Source organism: Miscanthus floridulus, unplaced genomic scaffold, assembly GCF_019320115.1.
Source record: "Miscanthus floridulus cultivar M001 unplaced genomic scaffold, ASM1932011v1 fs_799_2_3, whole genome shotgun sequence".
Classification (NCBI taxonomy): domain Eukaryota; kingdom Viridiplantae; phylum Streptophyta; class Magnoliopsida; order Poales; family Poaceae; genus Miscanthus; species Miscanthus floridulus.
The window spans coordinates 12283-37145 of NW_027097289.1; the positions used below are offsets into that span (position 1 = coordinate 12283).

General features: G+C 43.6%; 2 protein-coding genes and 2 pseudogenes across 10 annotated transcripts; 3 read left to right on the forward strand and 1 right to left on the reverse strand.

The window, feature by feature from the left end:
- Positions 1 to 4803: 4803 nt before the first annotated feature.
- Positions 4804 to 13637, reverse strand: LOC136533178 (uncharacterized). 8 transcript variants are annotated; one of them, XR_010778411.1, is made up of 24 exons: positions 13211 to 13636; positions 12493 to 12545; positions 12193 to 12392; positions 11792 to 11834; positions 11557 to 11628; positions 11415 to 11461; positions 10684 to 10750; positions 10406 to 10483; positions 10113 to 10296; positions 9051 to 9725; positions 8785 to 8940; positions 8278 to 8689; positions 8089 to 8181; positions 7841 to 7981; positions 7693 to 7728; positions 7485 to 7604; positions 7328 to 7419; positions 7124 to 7174; positions 6302 to 6624; positions 6043 to 6226; positions 5837 to 5956; positions 5403 to 5741; positions 5136 to 5330; positions 4804 to 5037 (listed from the first exon to the last, which is right to left on the reverse strand). XR_010778411.1 is itself a non-coding variant. In XM_066525746.1 (23 exons), exons 3-23 carry the CDS (start codon positions 12212 to 12214, stop codon positions 5193 to 5195), a joined length of 3360 nt encoding a protein of 1119 aa, XP_066381843.1. In that variant the 5' UTR covers positions 12215 to 12392; positions 12493 to 12545; positions 13211 to 13636; the 3' UTR covers positions 4804 to 5192. The 8 variants fall into 8 exon arrangements, 5 of the variants coding, with proteins under 5 accessions (XP_066381843.1, XP_066381840.1, XP_066381841.1 ...); XR_010778410.1 differs by having other exon boundaries at positions 4804 to 5040; XM_066525746.1 differs by having other exon boundaries at positions 4804 to 5330; positions 7841 to 7948.
- On the forward strand, positions 13311 to 17118 carry LOC136533171 (probable rhamnogalacturonate lyase B; annotated as a pseudogene).
- A 1025-nt stretch (positions 17119 to 18143) lies between these two features.
- On the forward strand, positions 18144 to 19967 carry LOC136533172 (uncharacterized; annotated as a pseudogene).
- Positions 19968 to 21271: 1304 nt separating this feature from the next.
- Positions 21272 to 24162, forward strand: LOC136533179 (IAA-amino acid hydrolase ILR1-like 9). Of its 2 annotated transcripts, none has more exons than XM_066525750.1 (5): positions 21272 to 21740; positions 22596 to 22721; positions 22918 to 23232; positions 23354 to 23482; positions 23577 to 23772. In XM_066525750.1, exons 1-5 carry the CDS (start codon positions 21384 to 21386, stop codon positions 23622 to 23624), a joined length of 975 nt encoding a protein of 324 aa, XP_066381847.1. In that variant the 5' UTR covers positions 21272 to 21383; the 3' UTR covers positions 23625 to 23772. The 2 variants fall into 2 exon arrangements, with proteins under 2 accessions (XP_066381847.1, XP_066381846.1); XM_066525749.1 differs by having other exon boundaries at positions 21278 to 21740; positions 23570 to 24162.
- Positions 24163 to 24863: the final 701 nt, after the last annotated feature.

The window sequence follows — 24863 nt, forward strand, 5'->3', positions numbered from 1 at the left end:
AAGGTGGATAAATTTCTATTCAAAGTACCATAAATAATTTTTTTAGGTAGATCCATTGCATGTGCTTTATTCCCAAGAGTTTGCATGGCTTGGTTCACTAGTGACAAAACATTTCCGGTTATTTCCCAAGAGTTATTTTCCCTAATTATTTTAAATAAAGAAGACCTAAATTGCCTTAACATTCTCTATACAGGAGTGGTAGTTAACTTAATTGCCAAAGGGTAAAACTGCTTAGCAAAGAGTTATCCGAGCTTCCCTGGAGGCATTTTTCTTATTCATGGTGCTATTAATTTCCATGTAAATTAAAGACGTCTGCAATAATGGGCATGCTGTATTAAGACGAGTTTGACTCGTTACATGTGATATATTCACTCGTTACTACTTGAAGCGAACCATATAAATGTGGGTCCTCACATTTTTCATTACAATATTTCCATATACAATTTCACATAATCCATCTGCCGAGACATGAACAATCCTTGTCTGATGTTTGTTTCCAACCATGTATTCTTTATACAATAAACACATCTGCATGGAAAAATTTTATTGCTTTTCCATTGATCAATCCATAATCAAAACAACAAAAATCTAGAAATTTTAAAATCAGATTTTGTGTGTGTCTATTACTCACATGACACATGTAGACACCTTCAAACACGTAACTCACATTATAGCACAAAAATATCTATTATTTCAAACACAAATGCCTACATTATCCAGACAAATTCTCAAACATGTGTTTGCACACACCGACTAACTCCATAAGCATCTTCCCTGGAGACTAACAATTTGCTGACTCATTGTCTTCGTTTCATCTCCATTTGGTAATTTCTTCATCTTCATTTGTCATTTCAAATCCTGCAAGTATGATACAAATTTACTCCCTTTGTGATAAAATTTTAGATTAAACTATTCGGATTGCTAATCAACTCACCTTTCCATCCGTGTGTGCATCATCCTTGTATTTAGGCCCATCCAAGGAAGTTATCTTTTGTAGGTCACCCATGCATTTCCTATAGTTATTTTTGGACTTACTTGCTTTGTTGACGATTTTCATGGCTTTTTCCATGAGCTTCCTTGCACGTGAATTCTTCACGTCATAATCAACCTCCTCCTCCCTGTAAGGCTCTACTTTTTTTCCTTTGTCACCCTCGCTTCTTCCTGCCATGTTGCCCCTCTTTTCTGCTTTTGACAAATGAATACGCTCCACCCACGAATATATATTCTTCTCTAAGCTGTACATGCAGCCATTCACTATTCTTTGCTATTTATAGACACCAAAACTTGGTGGTCTTGTTCGCACCCGCGTTGCTTGTACAGGAACATGCAACTGCACAGGACCAGCGTGCCCATTCTCACGCCCATGTAGCGGCTCAGGACCAAGCCACGCTCACGTCGGTACAGGACCAAGCCTTGATCACGCCATCTCTGGAAAACATGCAGCGGCAAAGGACCAAGCAAAAGGCAGGGCATCTCTGGAGCCCATGCAAAGGCATAGACCAAGCAGAGGATAGCTCTTTCTATATTTACCTCCCTCCTTTATTTGCTAACTCACCTTTCATCCGTATATTTGTTGCTTTCAACCACAAATTCAACCATGCCCAAGCCCCCTGGTATGTCTAACGAGGAGTACTGGGAGTACTATCGAAACCGTATGGCATTACATGAGCATGGAGCTAGGGATGCAACCTCATCGAATTCAAGGTACACAATGAGGAATCACAACAATTCAATTAACCCACCACCTAAAGGGCAGGTGAATCCTTCTCGCACGGAGGTAAATATAAACCCTCTTGCCGCTCCTAGGGAGAAAAATTTAGATCCTTTGACCATTGACAAGATCATCAAGAAACCTAAAAGGATCGACAATGATCCTTATGGTGATAGTAGTGATGAAGATTTTCCGACCCCTGAAGTGTCGGAAGAGTCTTCTGGCACCGAAGATGAAGGACAAGGCTCAAATGAAGTTAAGGGTCCAGTTCGCAAAGAGCCTAACAATGAGTCACATGAAAACGACGACACATCTAAACCTAAAGCCAAGAAGAAGTTGTTGTTCTAGTTCATTTGTTGTTTAGCATTATTGATTTATGCATTATATTCAAATAAGCTGAGTAGTGAAATGTTTGTTTGTTTACCATGCTCACGTTGGTTCCACACTACCATCAAATGTTATCATTCTTGTCTTGGACAATATAATTTTTTTTCATTATTTGTAAAGAGGAGCACATGAATTTAGTCATTTTTGTATGTTTTGATGCACTTATATGTGGTTATACAGCCCCTGTGCACGGGAAGACATCACTCTCAGTGAATACTATGCTTGGGGCCTCCACACAGCTTTGTTTTGGTTTCTGGTCTTTATTCTATTTAGGTTGGGTTGCTGTGCAGTACAAGTCTCCATGGCCTTGTCCACTTGTACTGTCCAGGCAGAGTAGCGGAAGCATGGTGCAAATCTTCATGTGGCCAATCCTTATGCATGAGATTTCAGGTGCTAATATGGATCATTTTCTAGTTTTAATTCAGGATAAGGGCCAATTGTTCACTCTTGATGCAATTTTCTCCAGCTTTTCAGTGGCCTTTTTGTTTTCCTAAATTTCAATGGATGCAGCAAGAAGCATATGCTATCTGTTATGCTGATAATGACCAATCATATTCTATCCTGCATAGTCCTAAATGAGCTAGGGCTGGGTGGTAATGTATCTATCTTTGAATCTAGTGACATGTCCTTGTGGCCATCATGGGTGCAGGGAGTCAAACAAAACCAACCATGGCCGACACCTGACGAACTAAGGTCGAAGAGTTGTGATGCTGAGTTACAGCCTACACCATGGCCGTCTTTCAACTTGGTAGAGAGGTGCTCTGTCAGGTGTTACACAAGATGGTGATAACTGATAGCAGAGTGGAGACTCCATGTGCTCAGTCAGGAAGAAAGGCAGCGAGAGTGTAGTGGGAATTGTGGGCAGTGTGTGCAAGGTATAGGTTTCCAAAAGCAATGTTGTGCTGCCCATGTTCTGGGGATGACAACAGTTAATAACAGTAGAAGTTGCTGCAACTTCTTTGATGGCATGTCCTTGTGGCCATCATGGGTGCAGGGAGTGAAACAAAACCAACCATGGCCGACACCTGACGAACTAAGGTCGAAGAGTTGTGATGCTGAGTTACAGCCTACACCATGGCCGTCTTTCAACTTGGTTGAGAGGTGCTCTGTCAGGTGTTACACAAGACGGTGATAACTGATAGCAGAGTGGAGACTCCATGTGCTCAGTCAGGAAGAAAGGCAGCGAGAGTGTAGTGGGAATTGTGGGCAGTGTGTGCAAGGCATAGGTTTCCTAAAGCAATGTTGTGCTGCCCATGTTCTGGGGATGACAACAGTTAATAACAGTAGAAGTTGCTGCAACTTCTTTGATGGCATGTCCTTGTGGCCATCATGGGTGCAGGGAGTGAAACAAAACCAACCATGGCCGACACCTGACGAACTAAGGTCGAAGAGTTGTGATGCTGAGTTACAGCCTACACCATGGCCGTCTTTCAACTTGGTTGAGAGGTGCTCTGTCAGGTGTTACACAAGACGGTGATAACTGATAGCAGAGTGGAGACTCGATGTGCTCAGTCAGGAAGAAAGGCAGCGAGAGTGTAGTGGAAATTGTGGGCAGTGTGTGCAAGGTATAGGTTTCCTAAAGCAATGTTGTGCTGCCCATGTTCTGGGGATGACAACAGTTAATAACAGTAGAAGTTGCTGCAACTTCTTTGATGGAGTGTCAACTTCTTTGATGGTGTCATTATTTCAGCTCCAGACATTATTAGTTGATGTATTACTTGTGCAGCTGAAAGTACTATCCATGATCCATTGTTGCTTGGTGCCACTAGAAGCTAGCAGTCTGATAAATTGTTTCAGTTTGTGAGAGATACTACACTTGCAATAGCCATAAGCAGATAGAAGTAAATGCATGAGTGGCAACAGTCAGAAGCTATGATGTGGTGCCGAATGAATATGGTACCTACTACTAAAAAGCGGTCGACCATAGCTAGCTAGCAGGGCCTTCATATAATTCAATAATTCAACATACACCAATTTGAGTAAGATTCAACTGCCAAATAGCTAATAAATCTGTAATTTTAAACAACAATTATCAGCTTTGGGATTCAAGAGCATATGAGCATCAGGTGCTCAGACATGCAATTGTCAAAAGCATACCACAATGATTAACAATAAGAAACCTTAAATCTATAATATGAACAAGTGCCTACATAGATCAAGATAGATAAATCATAAAAACAATACAAAATTTATGACTGGTGGAGACAGTGATAAGTCCAAGAAAGTGTAGGGCATTGTCCAGCATACCATTTTCATGCTATCGGCATGCCACTGTTGCTGATGGAGTGCAGAAGAAGAAGACGTCTCGTACTGGTGGAAAGCTAACTAAAATAACAAAAATCAGAAATAACTAGTGTTAATGGTTTCGAAGCTACAGCCGCCATAAACTAAATGTGTAAAATTGGAAAATTAGCAAGGCAGAAAAAGAAGTTAATTTCCAAAGGAATCAAATGCAATATTTATACTCTTGTAAATCTTCAACCATAATTAAGCACACAAACAAATCAGTAGAAGTAGAAGAAACTACCTATGTGAGTAATCATGGGGAGTAGATGGAGGATGCTTTGATGGCGAGCGCCTGAGATCTGCATAAAAAACAAAGAGTGAGAAAAGAGGATAAATAAGTTCTCCTAGCCTCTGTATTAGCTGAATGGATTACAATTAAACAGGATTCCATCCAATTTTTTTTGATGCATCAAACCTGATAAGCACAACATAGCATGTATATTGTTTTGATGCTTCTAAATTTACAAAAGCTGCTGATATGAACAAAAAGGCAAGACAGAACTACTCAATGCCTTGCTCAAAAGCTACATAGTGTAATGCAGTGTCCAAAAGTGTGACCAGCTAATTTTGTTGCATCTAAAATAACTTGGCTTCATCCTTAGAGTTTCATGTTGCTTCTTCACTTGCCACCTTGGTCGTCTTGATCTCCTTATCTGCTGCTGCCCAACCAGGCTTGGAATTAGTTGCAGATGGACTTCTCTTCTTGGAAAAGTGATGTTGGACAAAATAAATGCACATTCTGGGAGTGGACCTTGAGGCTGTGAAGGATTACAATGACGAGCATCTTCAGGAATAAAGCTGCCTTCCACTAATAAAAGAGAGGATGGAAAGAAGGATGGAACTCTCCAATACGGAATTGAAGAAGCTCAGGAGGAGCATGGACTTTGTTGGCAGTATGAAAGGCTAGATATTGTAGCATTTCTGCCCTCATCTCCTTTGATCGATCCTGCAAGGAAAAAAGGTTAGATAGAACAAAAAATAAAATGAGGGATATATTAAGAAGAAAAAGGATTCGTACCGGATCTATAGTAGTTTGCAGAGAACCATGGCCCTCACCGTCATAGAACTCAATAAACTTCATGGAGAATATGCCAGAGTCGCATATATTATTTTGAAATGGAACCCGAATTGGTACACGTCTCCAGTTTGCAAATTGGGGGAATTTGCGGGGTGCAGCTAAAGATAGTGCAGCACAAAGGCGTTCCATGAGTATTTGGCCCATAGGTGAATGATATGTATCCCATGTGAGCTCATTGTTAGAAGTATAGTTCATTGAGTCTAGGACATCGACACGGGATTGGCCAAGATTGATACAATATACAGACCAGTGACTAAGATGAGAAACCGGAAGAAATATCTGCAAGATGTGTATACGAAAGAAATACGATTTTAGCAGTATACTACTGGGATGAAAGCAAGAAAGAAAAAAGAATGTACTCGTGATACACATACCATCTTTGCCTTTTGTAAGTCAGTCGTGGGGAGGCATCGCTTGATAGTTTCTAGTACAATGTCCTGGCTGCACTGAGGCTGAGTTTTGTGAATACTGAAGGAGTCTGACTTAAGAATATCCTGTACAGTATGATTGGATTGTTATCAATGTTGTAATCAAAAAATAAAATTTGAAATGATTAGTTTGAAAAATGAGGGAGACGTACCGAGACAAGAGGTTGTAGGAATATTCTGAACCCATGGCATTCAGGACGAACATTAAAGTCATCTTCAGCTATGCATTTGACAAATGCATCCATGAACACAGGGTCTATGAATTTCCCAATACCAAAGGAAAGTGTAATATCTCGGCCAGTCAATGACTCTGTCCCAAAGTGCATCAAAGTTTTCCTGAATGGAATTCAATAAGCATTCTGGAGTATGGAAGGAAAAGAATAAAAGCTTGAAAATGAAATCAGAATGAACCTTTTCAATGGAGAGTCATCTGCACAAAGGAAGGCATGCATACGCAAAGAAAACTGTAAATTGGGTGGAGGACGAGACAAAATGCCATGCTTGAAGGGTGAATAAAATTTGGATGGCTTCTTGGTTAGTCTCTTTCCAGGAAACTTGAACATAGGCAGATCATCTAGAATCGGCCACTTTAATGCAGAAGTGGTGTCTTTTCCGATTGTTTTGTTACTGCATGCTTCAGGAAGTTCAGGAGCATAAGGAGAGTTATGCTCAGAACGGGAATGGTGGGAGGCAGATGAAGTAGGAATAGTTTCAGTATAAGAGAAGCCTTGTGGCTAAAAGAAGAAAAAAAGATAAGATAAGATTCTTGATCAGTATAATATAAAACTTGAAATAAAAGACTTTAGATTTATTGAGAGAACAAGAAGCTAAGTCAGTAAAATAGCAATGAAATAATAGTGTGCATGAAAAAAATCAAAAGAGGGGCTGACATTGAAATTGGAATTGAGACATCCATGATTAACTGAATAACAAATAGGAAAATGAAATAAGGTATGGTGGACAAATAATTGAATGTTCAAATAAAAACAGTAGAATAGTATTAGAAAATTGTTTTACAAGTTCAAAATCAAATGAAGGGTGCTGTCGACATTGACATGTCAATGAAAATGACTGTGCAGTAAATACAAGACAAAAGGTATCCCTTTTCAGATGAATCAGAAAACCAGAGACTTGTGGCAGTAAAATGTTATCTAGCAGCATACAAGATGGTGCCAAAAACACAAGCATGTATACAAAACTAATGTTATTGAATTAACAGATAGGTGCACTTACATGAATAATTCGGCCTCTATGTAAAGGAGGATCATTTTGTACCAACTCAGTCTACCAAAAAGAGAAAAATCAGGAAATTAGAAACAGATGCCACCTCAGGAATATTGAAACTAAGGAAATGATAGATGCTGTATAAATGTAATTTAGTTGTTAATTTAAAAATAAGGGTGGAATTAGTTTTGGAATAACGTTAGACGGACTAACATCTGTACGGCTGGTCACAATAGACGATGATTGTTGATGGCTTGATTGGTCCATTGTTGACAGAAAAAGTGGGGAATAATCGAACCCATAGGCTGAAAGTACATAGGATGAAAAATAGCAGACATAAAATTGAGGGAAAAACTATGAAACAAAAAACCGTGTGGAGAAGGTGTTGGGCTGCCGTCTTCCGAGGTGGTGCTTCGAACTGGAGCCATAATCGGAGTGTGAACTGGACTGTTAGGATGAACAGTAGGATCATTTGTGACAATGAAGGAACCTGTGTGGACGAAAAGGAAATAAAATATATAATTTTAGTTTGCTGTAAGAACTAAATTGTAAACAAGAAAAGGAGGCCGTGGACATACCTGAGGTGGGAAAAGAGTTAGGAGCATGTGAGAAAACTGAAGTATCAGTCAAGAGAAATCATAATAAAGGATAGTAAAAAAGTGATGCAGTTAGCACAATGGAACAATAGTCGAAAATATGAGGAAAAACAAACTATGAGGGGTGCACCAGAAACATCTTTTGAAGAGGTGCGCAACGGTGCAGTTGATGGACGAGGTAAGTCCTCAGAAATGTGAGGGGGTGATACTACACAATGAACAGGGGAGCCAAATGGGCCTGTCGGTGAAGTGGGGTTAAATGAACTAGGACCTACAAATGTAGAAGACAAGAAACGTAACGAAAATGACATAACAAAAAAAATAGAAATAGCAAGGAATGGAGATAAAAAAGCATGCAATCGGGGAAGTAGACAATACCTGGAGTGTTGCGAACGGGTGATTGTTCATCAATCTGACTCCGAAGTAAAGTACCAGCAGAAACAAAGCTACCATGAGAATAAATCTCATGACCTGGGCATAAATGGAAAAATTGTGTGACTATATTTGATACGTAGCAATAAGACACAGTGTATGATAACAAATCTATCAACTAAAGCAAGAGTTTGCCTGGCATTGAAGGCGGGGTACAATGGGCTGATTCACGGGAACCATGATCGTTGCGTGTATGCATTGTCTTAGAAGTGTCACCTGGAATGTTGGTGTCCCGGGTTTGTGATGCCACGAGTTCATGAATGAATGGACGACATTGATCAGCTAACCGAAACTGGGCTCTCACAATGTTTGCAATAGAATTCTCAATGGACCTTTTGTTCTGAGAGAGTGTGTGATCAAACTCAGAAAAGAAACCCCGTACTCTGTCTCTATGCGAGCCAGTCAGATCATCTAGCGGCTCAAATAACAAATCCAGGAGGCGTGGGATATCTAAATTGGGTATTACTGCCGCAGGAACATTTATGTTATGACAGGGAGCACCACGGACATCTACAGCAGCATAGCAGGTGGTACTCCATGGCTTGAACTGTTAGAGATAGCATTGAAGTGAAGAAAACAAGCTTCTTAATAATATGGTTGTAAAAAAGAAAAGGAATATAACAGATAAGATAGCTGACTCACAGGTTGGACACCAAAAGCATGTGCACCCTGAGTGGTTATAGTTGTATCAGCAACAGTTAAGCGATCTATTAGAGCATTATCATAAAAGGTGAGGCGTGGAGTCGAAGTCCGGTCCACCAATGAGACAGGGTGGTCAATGTTGTCGAGATAGTATACCTGTTGACAAAAAAGAAGGGGTGAAAAAAATTGGCACAGCCATACATTGTTAGGTGGTAGGAAAGCTGCAAAAAATAAATAAAAAGATGGATGGATGAAAAGAAATTTACTAGCAGGAAAATGGCACAGCCATATATGTTTTGAGTGAGTTGATTTTTGTCACGATCGTGCCAGCTGCGAACAGCTATCTGGAGATCATTGAATACAGCCTGGGACCAGTCAACAACTCCGAACAATTGGTGATCCATTGTCCTCTTGATGTCAACTGAACCAATGGTGTTACTGCTGCTGGGAAGTAGAAACCTGTTGCAAAGTATCATGAAGAAGCATCTCTTCATGAGGGGGTTCACATTTCCCTTTAAGATCTCTTGTTGCAGGTTTGATATATGTATGTCACAATCTTCAGTGAGACTTTGGTTAAGATCAGAGATAAGCTGCTGGCGAAATATGATACCTTCCTTCCATGAGTATTGCTTGAAGGTTTCACTACGTATAGGCAAACCAAGAACCATGCTAATTATTTGTGGCGTGATCGGAAGGACCTTGCCTGCACCAATCCTAATTAGCATACGATCAGGGTCAGTGTGGTCTAATAGCCAGGTTAGCAGATTCTTGTTCTCTAGAGCATCGATCTTCATTCTCAGCAAATGACCAAACCCATCAGCTTCAATAGCAGCATATTGTTGTGGGTTCAACAAGTTAGTGGTGAAAATAACATCTCTGGGATTACACCGAACATTTACAATGGAAGAACGGCTGGTAGCTCTCTTTTTCCTTTGTCTTGCCTGGGACAAATAACAAGAATTTTAGAAATGGTAAGGACAAGAATGGATAAAAAAGAAGAGACACTCGGAATTCTGAGAAGCACTATAGAAATGATAAACTGATGCATGGGTAGTCAAGAAGAAGACAGATTTCTAAAAAAAACTAATAAATGTGGAAAGGGATGTAGGAATGATAAACTAATGCGGGGGTAGTGTAGTTGAAAAAAAATTAGAAGGGGTAGTAGAAAGCAAAACAGATATAGAAAAGTAGAGATTTGGCAACAAATACATGATAGTAGATTTGTGGTATATTGAAGGAAAAAACAAACTAGTGATACATACGAAGAGGAGCTTTAGAATGATAACTCTTATGAAAAGAAAGTGCAGAAGTAAATAAATGGTATACACCTCTGTACATGCACCGGTCGACAATCCTGCTCGTGTTTGCCTAGTTTTCCTCGGACCAACATCCTTAGATTTGTCGATGTGTGAGGATGAACGGGTGTTGGGAATGGGCATGAAGTCGTCGTCATCACTGTCGTGACCAGCTGCAGAAGGCAACACATGCTCTGGTCGAATATGATGCTCAAACCTAAAAAAAGGCCACGAACAGATAAACTTTAACAACAGACTAAGAATTAACATTAATCGGTGATTCTCGGAAATAAATAGAATTATAATAAATTGAAATACATATGAACCTCTCCTGCGAGCTCTCAAAAACCACCCTCTTAAGGTTACACGGGACCCTATCCACAGTACGCTGAGCAGCATGAGTCCTACAAACAAATAGGAAAAAATGATCCATGAACTTTTGGGAAAAAAATAAAACCAGGGGTATAGTTAAATAGGAGATAGAAGGAGATTTTTGTGTAGCATGTTAGTACAGAATATACAAATTGGAAGAGTACACTGATATGCCTCAGACGATTATGATTGGTGGGAAATTTGGTACACAAGATTGTAAAGAAAACAATACCTTCTGTGAGAGTGGTCACGGGAATGAGGTGCTACCGCAGGGGTCTTAGAAGGGGAATGCCTTGCATCTGAATACCAAAAGGACCAGACAAGGAAAATAATAAACAACAAAGGTAGATGATTTTAAAGAATAGAAAATCTTGTGAGCTTTCAGAACAAGATTAAAAGTGTTAATTAACACAAGGACAAGCTGAAGTGGAATGAAAAGAATAATGGAAATTTAAGATAGCAAAATTTAAAATCCATGAAAATTAAATTATTCTCTAATTATGAGTACATACATCATATCATATAAATATAAATAAAAAATTCATAAACAAGATTAGATAAGCTGTAAATGAATATATGTAATATTATCTAGTCATTTGTAAAATACTAACTCCATATTGCAACAGATTAAAATTATAGTACATCCATTCCCCTTTGCACCTCTATTTGGTGGAGGCTAGCTTGGGTATATGCAGGCTACTGAATCTGAATAACTCTGCAGTCAGAGATGGTTCCTTTCTTTTTCAGTCAAAAGGCACCAGAAACATAGTAGCCAACAGATACTGTGCTGGAAAATGATTTTTGAAGTACAACTAAACTGTCTATATTGCTATTATGGATTCTTGTTCACTGACAGAAAAGGGAAGAGCGCTCTGGCTGCAAGAAGCCTAGAACAGAAACTTTTAGCATTACTCGTGGTACATATAACCTGAACAGAAAAGGGAGGCGATGCAGAGGTTGTACCAGGAGAGGAGGGTAATCTCTCGTCTTGTCGCAAAGGGACCTCATACCTAAATGGGCAATGATCACATTAGCATCATCGTACAGAAAAAAGCAGATACAACACATGAAAAAGGCCACTAAAATAAAAAAAGCATGTACTGACCGCTGTTGAGTGCTCTCAAACACAAGCCTTTTTGGGTTGTCAGGCATCTTATCAACTAGCTCCAACCGGAATCTGAAGACATTGAGTCAGAATCTAATTAGAATACTGCACTCATATAGTCTACAACTTAAAATTACAAACTCAATCCACATAACAATGTAGTTGCAAATGCTGACTCAATGTGAATGTCTAAAATAAGATAAGTAAAACATAATGGGGAAATGATAAAAAGAACCTTTTAGTTGACGAACCAGGGCCTTTTCCGGCATGGGCATCCTCTGCAAATGCAGAATAAATAGAATTGATTTATGAAACTATAATCACGCCATAAGTAAAAACATACGTGTATGATCTAAAAAACACAATGCAAAGCTGAATCAATGTGTATGGTTGTAAGAAACCAATTAGATCATCGCATAATGAATTAGTGAAGTACAACAGGATGTTCAAGAATTATATCTGCATAATGCTTACCAAAACTAAAATAAAAGGGAAATTAAAAAATGAAATGGAAACACATTAATCATTCTTTAACAAACAGTAACCATATCAGGGAATCTAAATAGTCAAGCAAATTTGACACTACCTTAATGGGGCATCAAAGCGAGATGCATGAATAAGGAGGGTAAAGGAAACCTGAGGGACCGGGCGGCTCCATCCAAAATGATGCAAGCTCGGCAATCAACGTGTGTGTTCGGTGGCACAGCGCTGTGGGGCGGCGTGGCGGGAGGCACGGCGGATAGATGGCCAGCGGCGCAGCAGCGGTGGTACGGAGAGGGAGCGACGGGCGGTGCCGGCAGAGGGAGGGAAGGAGACCGAGTGGACGGGAGAGGGAGCTGAAACTTAATATAGAAAAATCATATTGGGAGAAAAATTAAATATCATAGTTAAATGGCATGCTATTAACATGTACTAGAAACCAAGAAACAAAGATACCTTGCGTGTATAGAAACCTATTGAAGCCACAAATCACATTTCAAGCCACGAATCTTTTGTTGCAAAAAAAAAAAACATTGTAATTAGCCAGATGAAATTTGCAAGATCAAATCTTTTAGTTCAATAGACTGAGCAAATTTATCAACAAGCATAAATAATACATAATAAGTCAACACATCTGTCAAGTGCACAAAAGCATTCTACCATACAGAGAGCTGAAAGAGCAACAGCTGGCCGTGGCTAAGTGATGAAAAAACTCTATATAACATGAATGCTAGAATTTGAATGCAATGGAGCTGCTGCTCTCTTGCTGAAAAAGAACGGATATAATAAGGCTCCAGCTGGTATGCAAATGATCATATTAAATTGATGAGTCAATAGTAGGAGACAAACATCCCAATAGCTATTGGCGTCGTCGACATTGGGGAAGCTGGTGACCGACTGCTGGCTGCTGCAAAATCCATAGGGCACATCGTGAATGCAGCAAAAACTTGGTCCTCTCATGCGTCAACTTGATCACTGACCCATAGGTTATCTATCCACAAATGGGCTAAACAGTCATATCACCCGTCCAATTTACTAAGCACGACGGTGGTGAGGAAATCAGTTAAGCACCAAGTCCACCGTTCCCCAATCCGAAACGCGCAACACTTCCAAATCCCGCACGAACACAAAAATTAAAACACAGATGAGGAGGTGCAAAGGCGAGGCCGCTCACCTCGACGACGGTGTCCGGGTCGGCGGCGTAGGACTGCGCAGGCGTAGGCTCGGGTAGGACGAGGACGGGGTAGAGCGGAAGCGCGAGTGCAACTGACGCGATGGTTGTTGCCAGCAGCAGCGATAGTCGCCGGAAGGGCAAGACACCTCCTTCGGGGCCACGTCCGCGGTCCGCCTCGCCGCGACGCCTGATCCGCTCGCGGGCGAGGGCGATGGCGAGAAGGTGCTGGAGGAGGAGCTGGCGCTGAGAGCTGCCGCCGCCGAAATCCGAAACACCGAACCGGTGAGGCGAGGGGCGGGGGCAGCGCCGGTGACTGCAAAAACGTGGGCGGCTGGCCAGGAGCTCAGTTCAGATGCGGATTGGAAACAACTGCAAAAACGTGGGCGGCTGGCCAGGAGCTCGGTTCAGAACTTCAGATGCGGATTGGAAACAACTGCAAAATAACGTGGGCGGCTGGCCAGGAGCTCGGCAAGGAAAAAAAAAAGGCTGGGCCGGGCCTGGGAGGCTGAACGAAAGGGTGGGCCTGATAGCATGTACGGTGGTGGTGCTGGGTACTGAATAGCTATTTGGTACCCAGGTACCATATAGTAATACTATATATATATATATATATATATATATATATATAGTTATATGTTGATGAGTTCTGTTGGATTCAGGTACTGGGATGTGGTGTGGAACTATCCGGGCTCTGATCAGCCAAGAGGAATGATCGACATGTGAGTACTGATGATAATATTGTATACATTCCATTCAATCCCCCCATGATCTTTCACTGACCGCCCACCTCCTTGGTGTGCTAGCTGATGATCGATATGCATGCGTCCTGACATACAATTCTTAATTTGAAAACAAATGTATTTAGAAAGATCAAAACGTCTTATAATCTGAAATGGAGTGGCAGCTGCAGCTCACAAACATACACAAATTTAATTTACCGTTGTTTAAACACTCTTGACCTTGCACCGATCGACCAAATTTCTGCATGCATGCGTGTTAACTGACAGGACTCATGCGAGTGCCGTCACGACCATGACGCCGGCTAGGCAATGCAATGCAACAACGTAGTTAATCATGCATGCACTACCAGAAAAAGCTACCAGATCGATCACCTAGGTATGTGCTGTGTATAGTACTCTGCATGAACATAATGTGCACCGAAAAGATGCAGGCCTGGCTCCCTAATATAAGCGCAAGGACTAACCAAACCACCCCATCCATCCACACTGTAAAGTGCTCCTTCAGCTCTGTCAGAACTCTGAAATTCAGTGCTAGTGTTAAGCACCGTCACAAACAAATGAGCACTGAAAAAATATAATAGCACAGCATGCATAAATATTTTTTTTCGATCAATAGCATGCATAAATATTACTGTTGCTTGGTTCACATGATATCATATCTAATAAGAAACAAATTTTCAAACATACTAATGCATGATCTCCAAGGGCCAATAAGGCATGGTCGTACAGCTGGTACAGGCCAACTGGCCAAGAAATAAAGCACATTTGCGCATGTGCAGAAGCTGAATTTGGTCCTTTTGGATGCAACAAACTAAGTGCAGCGTCTGTACAGGTTGGACAGTACGGAGTTCAAGGTCGTGGTTTCAACTGAGGAGCAAGTGGAGCTCTCTTTCAGCAGCACATACACTCCGTCACGCCAAGACAGTGTTCGCCTAAATGTTGACAAGAGGTGCCGCGGTGTCCGACTTATTCGAATTCGTATTTTTCAGATTTCATATATTCATTCAGTGTTCAAAAGGATCATATTATTTTGTTGTTACAGTGACGAAATTACGTTCCCAGAAATGAAAATTGTCAATTTGTTATTCCTGCAGGCTTGTGATGCTGAAAGGCAGCTCCGGGTTCTACTGCTCTCAACGTCACGGAGGCCAGGCTCGCTTTCAAGCTCAACACGGACAAGTGAGAAATCAAAGAACCCGTTTCTTTCTTTCTTTCTTTTGCATGTCGATCAGCTGACCAAAATGACATTTTTCCCCTTCTTTTCTGCAACAAAACAAATTAAACATTTTTTGTGTATATATGTATCAATGTATGTCGGGTTCAACTACATGGCGATCTCAGACGACATACAGAGGTACATGCCGAGCGCGGCGGACAGGGACGAGCCACGTGGCACCCCGCTCGCCTACAAGGAGGCCGTGCTGCTGGTGAACCCGCAGGAGCCGCAGTTCAAGGGCGAGGTGGATGACAAGTACGAGTACTCTATGGACAACAAGGACAACGCCGTCCATGGCTGGATCACCGGCGGCGGCGGACACCCCAGCCCCATGGGCTTCTGGGTCATCACTCCCAGCAACGAGTTCAAGAGCGGTGGCCCCATGAAGCGGGAGCTCACCTCCCACGTCGGCCCCACCTCCCTCACTGTAAGATCTAAAGATCGATCCAGCTCCGATCCTTCTTCTTCAACCCCATCGACCAGTTTCCAAATCGAAACCCTGAACCTGAAAGAAACTGAAAACTTTAAATTCATATATATGTTTGAAATTATGAATGTACATCATATATTCATATGTATATATGCCAGATGTTTCTTGGCACACATTACGTCAGGAACGACATATGTGACGCTCGAGATTTTTCACGATCTTACTTACAGCCGGTCCAATCCCAGATCTATCGGAGCTACAACATATAAGGCATTGGGCGTTTCCAACCCAAAAGACTAATCTGATAGGTGGAGGTTCTTCCACCTTATATGTTGTGTTCCCCCACCATCGCTACACGATGTGGGAGTAAACCCCAATATATATCCGTCACCGGCAGGTTAGTGGTCAGGGACGACACGTTCACGTGCACCGACGACGACGTTCCCGCCCCGACGACGGCGTACGTCGGGCTCGCCGCGCCCGGGCAGGCTGGCTCGTGGCAGGCGGAGTGCAAGGGCTACCAGTTCTGGACGACGGCGGCGGCGGCGGACGCGTCCTGCGGCGGCGGCTTCAGCTTCACCATCGGCAACGTCCGGCCGGGGTATACAGCCTCTACGCGTGGGTTCCGGGGGTCCTCGGAGACTACGTGTCCGCTTCGTCTGTGACCGTGACGGCGGGCGGCGCCGTCGTCGACCTCGGCGACGTCGTGTTCCGGCCACCCAGGTCGGGCCCGACGGTGTGGGAGATCGGCGTCCCCGACCGTACCGCCGCGGAGTTTTTCGTCCCCGACGTGGATCCCAGATACGCTAACAGGCTGTTCCTGAGCAAGGACAGGTACAGGCAGTACGGCCTGTGGGCGAGGTACGCCGAGCTGTACTCTGACGGCGACCCCGTCTTCACCGTCGGCCAGAGCGACGCTTCCAAGGACTGGTTCTTCGCGCATGTCACCAGGAAGGTAGGCGACGGGCGGTACGCGGCGACGACGCTGGAGATCCGGTTCACGCTGGACCGCGTCGTGGCCGACGGCACGTACACGCTGCGCGTGGCGCTCGCGGCCGCGCAGATGTCGAGGCTGCAAGTGCGGGTGAACGGGAGGGGAGGTGGGGTGGCGGAGCTGATGACGCCGGAGTTCGGCGGCGGGAATGCCATCGCGCGGCACTGGATCCACGGCGTGCAGTGGAGCTTCGAGTTCCCCATCAGGGGGTACCTGCTGCAGGAGGGCGAGAACAGCGTTAGCATCACGAAGACGAAGGCCGCCGGCGAGTTCCTGGGGGTCTTGTACGACTACGTCCGCTTCGAGGCACCTCCCGGGTCCTGCCGAGACCCCACGACGGCGGCGGCGGCGACGACGCGGCGTGCATGACCAATGCATGGTCACCGTCGCCTAGGGACTGTATTGTTTCCTTGTTACAGGGTATACACACACAGGCAGCAGTAGTAGGATGATTGAGCAAAACACTTGAAAGATTGTTGGAGCAGTGAGAGGGCAGAGGGAGAATTATTTCTGAATGTAGAAGTAAAATACTAGCAGTAGAGGAACCCATGAAGTTAAAACACTAGAGAGTGAAATGAGATACAATTTTGGGAGATTTTGCAGAAATGCGCTAATATTCTGCTCTCTTTTCGCATAGTCATAGGATGTTTGGTTTGAGGAATTAAAACATTTTTAGATGCGGTGGAATATGATGAGCTCATTCCTTAAATTTATTGGAATGACTTCATTTCTCAAATTAACTTGATAGGAATAAAGTTACGATGCATCAACCCATTCTATTTCACAACAAAATAAAAAAAATAAAGAATAAAAAGACGATAGACTAATCCATTCCTCAAACCAAACACCCTACCTTGCTAATGTATAGAATAAATACTCCCTCTAGTCAAATTTGTATAGTACTTTACATTTTAGAAGTGGCACGATCTTTAATAGAGATGTATACTTACATTTCACCATTTTTTTCCTATATAGTTATAGTATGGTCATAATGTATATTCAATAAAATGCAACAAATTTCTGAGATTACAAAAATGCCTTTAGGACAAATCTATGCATGTGTGTCGCGTTCCCAAATAAATAGAATATTTCAAAAGTTATCAATATAAGACTTTAAAAAGATTCATCACTGAATATTTTTTCGAAGCTAGTACACAAATAAGAGCTTAGTTGGTTTGGTTTTTCTATGGCGAAACGTTTTCACTAGTTAAATCATCAAATTGACACCGGTGCTTGTAGATTTACCGATTACTGGCTTGTATTTTTTTTAGAAATACGTGGCTCACTAAACTATAAATGTACACCTAAAAGTTAGTATTTTGCTCATGTGTTTTCGACAGAGCAATCAATCCTATTACATCTTAGATTGTTTTTAATTTGAAGAGTATGTAGCAAATACCCTTAGTTTCTTTTTAAATTAAAGGACAATGTTATTAATCAATGACAAATCTATAGACCAGGAATACTCCCTCCCTCACAAAGCATTTCTGGTTGAGTAAATTGCACGGCCGGTCCTTAAAGTATTTGGTTGATTTCGTCTGGATCCCCAAACTATGAAATCGCACTGTTGGCTCCCCAATCTACTTAATTTAGTACATGTACGTCCTAAACAGCTCAGGTGGTGTCAAGCAGTCGACGTGGTTGTCCACGTACGCACGATCTCATCTTCTCCACCTCACTCCTTTCCTTTCTCTCGAACGGACCTCGGGCACGTCTGCCACTGCCTGGAGCCGCGGGACAACTGGTGGGCGCACGCCGCCGCGGCCACGCACGGCGCCGACTGCGTGGAGCAGCACATGCACAGCCTGCTCTGGAGCGTCGCCGTGGTGCTGGAGGCCGTTGAGCTTGTCTCAGAGGTCACGGGGTCCGACCCGGACGAGCTCGCCCGACGGCGGCTGCTGTTCGCCAAGGACTACGACAGGGACATGCTGGAGCCGAGGCTGTTCCGGCAGAGGCTCGACGCACGGTACCTGGCGACGCGTGAGCTCGCCGCCAGGATGGACGCGGCGTGGAAGGAGGACCGGTGGCTCCTGTCGCAGTACCTTGACGAACGGAGGAGCCCGGGCTCGCCGGAGCCGCTGACGCGGAGCGAGCACCGGCTGGCCGACCTCCTGATTGCGCCGCGCGGGAAGGTGCACCCGGCGTCCGTGCTCCTGCAGGGCGACTTCCACATTCGGAGGCGGCTGGTGGGCAACCCCAAGGAGGTGCAATGGATGGGGGAGGCCTTCGCGGTGAAGCACTTCGTCGGCGCCGACGCCGTGGGCGCCGAGGCCGCGCTGCTCACCTCTGTGGCGCACCCGAACGTGACGCACTGCTGGTACTGCTTCCACGACGAGGACAAGTGCGAGTTCTTCCTCGTCATGGACCAGCTCATGACCAAGGACCTGGCCAGCCATGTCAAGGAGGCGAACAGTGCCAAGCGGCCGGTGCCCTTCCCGCTCGCCGTCGCCGTCGACGTGATGTTGTAGATCGCGCGCGGCATGGAGTACCTGCACTCGAGGAAGATCTACCATGGCGATCTGAACCCATCCAACGTGCTCGTCAGGACGCGGCACGGCAACGTGCCCCTCCACGTCAAGGTCGCCGGGTTCGGGCAGCCCGCGGCGACCGTGGCCACCGCCAACCCTAGGCCCAGCCCTAGGGCGTCGGCGGAAGCAGCAAACACCATCAACGCCGTCGTTGCCGCCTCCAACCCTTGCATCTGGTACACCCCAGAGGTGCTGGAGCAGGAGGCGGCCAAGTGCATGGAGAAGGCAGACGTGTACAACTTCGGGATGGTCTGCTTCGAGCTGCTGACAGGGAAGATCCCATTCGAGGACAACCACCTGCAGGGGGAACACATGAGCAAGAACATCCGCGGCGGCGAGCGGCTGTTGTTCCCGTTCCAGGCACCCAAGTACCTGACCAGCCTCACCAAGCGGTGCTGGCATGGGGACCCGGCGCAGCGGCCGGCGTTCGCGTCCGTCTGCTGCGTCCTCCGCTACGTGAAGCGGTTCGTGGTCATGAACCCGGCCCCCGCGGAGCAGCCAGACGCGGCGCCTTCGCCTCCCATGCCGCCGGTGGATTACCTGGACATCGAGGCGAGCCGGCAAAGGAGCCCGGCATGGCAGTCCAGGTCCGGAAACGCGGAGCTGCGGGTCTCCGACGTGCCGTTCCAGATGTTCGCGTACAGGGTGGTGGAGAAGGAGAGGAGCCGGGCGGCCATCCTACACATCGGCGGTGGCGGCGGCGGCAGGGACAAGGCCTCCGACTCCAGTAGCGACGGCAACTCGCTGTGCGGGGATGAGAGCGGCAGCGCGACGCTGTCGGACGCCGATGCTCCCGAGGTGCCCGAGGTCCGTCCGAGAGAAAGGAAAGGAGTGAGGTGGAGAAGATGAGATCGTGCGGGTTTTTTTTTTTTTGCTAAAAAGCCAGTACCTGCCGAGGGTCACGTGTGCCTCACGTGCGTACGTGGACAGCCACGTCAACTGCTTGACACCGCCTGGGCTGTTTAGGACCTACATGGACCGAATTAAGTAGATTGGGGAGCCAACAGTGCGATTTCATAGTTTAGGGACCCAGACGAAATCAGCCTAATACTTTCAGGACCGGCCGTGTAATTTACTCTTTCTGGTTTATTTTATTTAGGATAGGTTAATAAGAGGAAGGGAAATTACTATAATACCCATCAATATATCACCTACTCCCTTCATCCTGTAATATAAAGGATCTAGAGTTCAAAATTTATAACAAAAATAGAAGGTATTCTGGGTTCTGAGCCTCCTCTCTCCTTTGTCTTTTGTGGTAGGAAATATTGAGTTAAAACTTTTAGTGTTAACCAAAACAAACAACATTAATTAAAAAACAACAACTAAACTACTCTGTCCATCCTAATTAGTGAGGGGTAAATTGATCTTTTGCCACATTACATGACGGAGGAGCACAACAAATGGTAGGTGGTATCTAAATTTTTAAATATCAAGACTACACTAACAAAAGTTAATTAAAATGACAAGAACTAATTAGTTTTATTTTAATGATGGGATGACATGGGTTTAGATTATGTTAAAAATGGGTACATTTATGGACAATTTTTGAATGCTAAGAGCATCTCCATGACTTTTGTAAAATAACACTGTATTTTTGGTTTTTTAGCAAAAAGAAAAAAAAATCCCCCTCCAACAATTTGGTAAAGGGAAGCACTTATATATGGATACTGGGAGTATTACTATGAATGAATGAGTACATGTGGCGGCTAATTTAGCTAGATCACCATCATGACATCTCAACATTAGAAATGCATGGCCCGGCCCTGTCCTTCATGACGAAATATTGGCGTATGCAAAAAGCTTTGGTAGATGTATGAGTATTGTTTGCCAAATGATCGAGCATCTCTAAGAGACTCTCTATATCCTTCCTAAATGCTAGGAATAGAGATTTTGGTGAAAAACTATCCTCCAACAGCTTCTATAAATGGTTATCCAAATATGGCCATCTTCCATTCCGGATTTTTCGCTAGCTAAATATAAAATACGAGAATGGCTCTCTAGAATGCGCATGAGATATAGAAGAACTGTTGGAGAATAAAAAGATATAGAAAACGATTTTTATGTAAATGACTCTCTAAATGATGATTTAGAGAGTAAAATTTATAAAGGCTCTTGGAGATGCTCTTAAGGAGTCATCAAGGTACTGACTAACTCAGTACACAGATCTATCTATCCCTTTGTAATCGGATCGGCCAATGAACATCAAACGGAAGCAAAATAAAGCGACCATTACCACTTGAAAATTGATCCATCTCATACGTGGCCATGGCCGCCGCCGCCGCCTGTGCTCTCCTCCTAGCCCTGTACCTAGCACCAGTACTTCCCTTGTACCTGTCGTCGGTCGGAGCCGTCGTCGGAGAACAGCAACCACTCCTCGGCGAGGCGCGCGCGCCCGGGTTCGCCGCGTGGCTCCGCGGCGTGCGGCGCCGCATCCACCAGCGGCCCGAGCTGGCCTTCCAGGAGCACCGCACTAGCGAGCTCGTGCGCGCCGAGCTCGACGCGATCGGCGTGCCCTACAGGTGGCCCGTCGCACAGACCGGCGTTGTGGCCACCATTGCTGGCGGCGGCGGCGCCGGGCCCACGGTCGCTCTCCGGGCTGACATGGACGCGCTCCCCATACAGGTATGTTTATGGATTATGATATTTCTTGCCTAGAGAAAGAATTGTTTATACTTCCGTGTTTTCTAATTCTCCAAAAAAAAAGAACTTCGATCTAATTCTCTCCAAAGAAGAGAGATTAATTTGAGTTTCAGTCAACTACTTTGTACAAGATGATGCATTATTTTCATGAAATAGGATCTGGCATGATGATCGATAAAGGCTGCATTGGTTCCATGGAGAATATTGGCCAATGCAGCGAGGGAATTATGAACATTTTAATCAATAAATAACGCAAGTTATTTCTGGGGAGGATGCCCGAGATTAACATGGACAACCATGAACCATCTCTTCAGTGTTTAGTTAACAAGGACATGTCCGAGATTATAGAAGCTAGTTATAGCCAGCTTTGTTGATAATTGATTATAAGTCATATGAAAGTTTGTTATCTGACACTAGTAATTTCCACTTCTTTTTTTGTGCTTGAGGTATCTATCACATTATCTCTATATGATTTTTAGTTCACTAAGATTTTACCAATTGTGTATCAGATAGAACACCATACCCAATTTTCGCACAACTAAATGCATCAGCCGAACAAGATTCTTTCCAAGTATACTGTTTTGTCATTTAAATTCTGCAATGAATGAACATGTTAGAGGATTTGGTAAGGTAGTGAAAGCAACACAAATGCCAACGTAATGTAGTTTGCCAGCAAGTTACGAAGAAAAAATAACTTCACAATTGGTATTATTGTTTGCACCACAATCATGAATTGGATGTGGTCATGGCTAGTCAGTGCCATATTTTCCATGTATACCCCTGTAATGCTAACAACAATACTCAGTACTTTAATTGGTATTAATTGTCCTTTTGCAGGAAATGGTAGATTGGGCATACAAGAGCCAAGAAAGTGGGAAAATGCATGCTTGTGGACATGATGCGCACACCACAATGCTCCTAGGAGCTGCTAAGCTACTTCAAGATCGGAAGGGTGACTTCAAGGTATCATATCTGCAACTGAAACAATCTGAATTTCTAAATATCATAGACCATCAGCGAATCGATGACCTTTATGATCAAGAAAGAACTGTCGGTGTAATTATGGGTTTTTTTTTCCTTCTAGTGGCTTGCTTTCAATAGATAATTTTTTGCATTCAAGGCTCACAACTCATGCGGTTATCATTATTTCGTTCATTAGGGTATTGTAAAGCTTGTGTTCCAACCATCAGAGGAGGGCTATGGAGGAGCCTACTATGTCTTGCAAGAAGGTGCCCTTGCCGACGCGTCAGCCATATTTGGCTTGCATGTGGACCCAGCACTTCCAGTAGGTGTTGTTGCATCTAAGCCAGGACCCGTCACTGCAACAGCAGGTCGATTCTTGGCAACCATTCATGGGAAAGGTGGTCATGCTGCAATGCCCCATCAATCCATTGATCCTGTTGTGGTTGCATCCACGGCAATCCTCAATCTTCAGCAAATTGTTGCTCGTGAAGTCCATCCCCTCCATGGCGCAGTAAGTGATGTTAAGCTTACTACACTGCGTTGCAAAAAAAAAATTATGTGTGTATGTGTATGGGTTGCGTAGAAATGCTGAAAGATTGATGCCTCTTTGTTGCTACTGAATAATCTTCCAGGTGGTATCTATCACTTTTGTGAAAGGAGGAGAAGCTTTCAATGTTATTCCAGAGTCTGTGACCTTTGGTGGCACCATGAGGAGCATTTCAGATGAAGGTTTATCATATCTCATGAAGAGGATTAAAGAGGTAATTAACTTCCTCTAAAACTTGAACCTATATAAACATACCACAGTCTCTACTACTACAATTGAGAAGTGCTTCTATGCATGTAAGATTGTAGAAGGACAGTCTTCGGCACATCACTGCACTGCTTCTGTGGACTTCATGAAGGAGAAGATGCGGCCTTATCCTGCTGTGAACAATGATGAGAGAATGTATGCTCATGCAAAGGCAGTGGCTGAGAGCTTGCTAGGGGCAAATAACGTCAAGGTTGCTCCTCAAGTGATGGGTGCGGAGGATTTTGGGTTCTATGCACAGAAAATGGCCGGTGCCTTCTTCACCATTGGAGTTGGCAACGAAAGCACAATGGTGGCAGTAAAGCAACCCCACTCCCCATACTTTGTGATCGATGAGGATGCGCTTCCCGTCGGAGCTGCATTCCATGCCGCAGTGGCAATTGATTTCTTGAAGAAACATGCATCAGTATGAACTTAAATGGAGAGTAGTAGCTTGTTTGAATTTTTTGGGGGGCGTTAGATATGTTTTTCATCACCTCTCCTATATTTTAGGTGCTTGATTTTTTATTGTTGTTTAGGCAACATGTATTTTTTTTATTGTTTGACTATAGAAAAATTGTTAATTATGTATCTTTTTAATTTTACTAATTGGTTGTCTAAAATTATTTTTGTCTAAAAATTCAGTCACTTGAAATATATAGCAACTCTCATATTTCATTTTGTGGAAGTGAGATGATTACTCTCATTTTTCATTGTGTGGAAGTGAGTTAAGTTTTTTCTTTTGTTTCGTTGTCCTACAGCCTTGTGGAGTAACAATGTCCTTCGTTTATTTCATCCAAAACTTCGATTTATGTTCTTCAAGGATATTGAGACGTAGATATATCATCGAAGCTTTAGCCTTTTAAAGAATATAAACAGCAAAACATATTTGGATTTTATTAAAAAAATAATGGTATTCTCCTGGTTCCAAATCAAGTTACTAAGTCAAAGCTATCCAGCTTTAATCAACTTTATAGAAAAATGCACAAACATGCATAATGTTAAGATTCATTAGATACACCATATAATATATCTTGACAATGCGTTCGTTTAATATTGTACATGTTTATACGTTTTTCTATAAACCTAGTCAAAATTAAACAAATTTAACTTTATAACAATGATAAATAAAATAGCTTACAATTTGAAGCAGGTGCACTGCTCCTGCTCCTTCGCCGCCCGCCACACTACTCCTGTTGTAGCTCCGTGCGCCCGCATGTAGACGGCGGAGGAGGTCGTACCGGGATACGCTGCATGTTACGAGCTTATATTTTAGATGTATGTTGTAAACGTTTTATACGGATGCTACAAAAGTAGATCGGGATGTTGCATATGTTGCAATATTTGTACAC

Coding starts and splice junctions, on each gene's coding strand:
- LOC136533179 (XM_066525749.1), top strand. CDS start 21,384: ATGGCCGCCGCCGCCGCCTGTGCTCTCCTCCTAGCCCTGTACCTAGCA. Junction 22,722..22,917: donor ATCGGAAGGGTGACTTCAAG/GTATCATATCTG, acceptor TTCGTTCATTAG/GGTATTGTAAAGCTTGTGTT. Junction 23,233..23,353: donor TCCATCCCCTCCATGGCGCA/GTAAGTGATGTT, acceptor ATAATCTTCCAG/GTGGTATCTATCACTTTTGT.
- LOC136533178 (XM_066525743.1), bottom strand. CDS start 12,214: ATGGAGCCGCCCGGTCCCTCAG. Junction 11,629..11,791: donor CCTGGTTCGTCAACTAAAAG/GTTCTTTTTATC, acceptor CAATGTCTTCAG/ATTCCGGTTGGAGCTAGTTG. Junction 8,182..8,277: donor TACCCCGCCTTCAATGCCAG/GCAAACTCTTGC, acceptor ATTTATGCCCAG/GTCATGAGATTTATTCTCAT.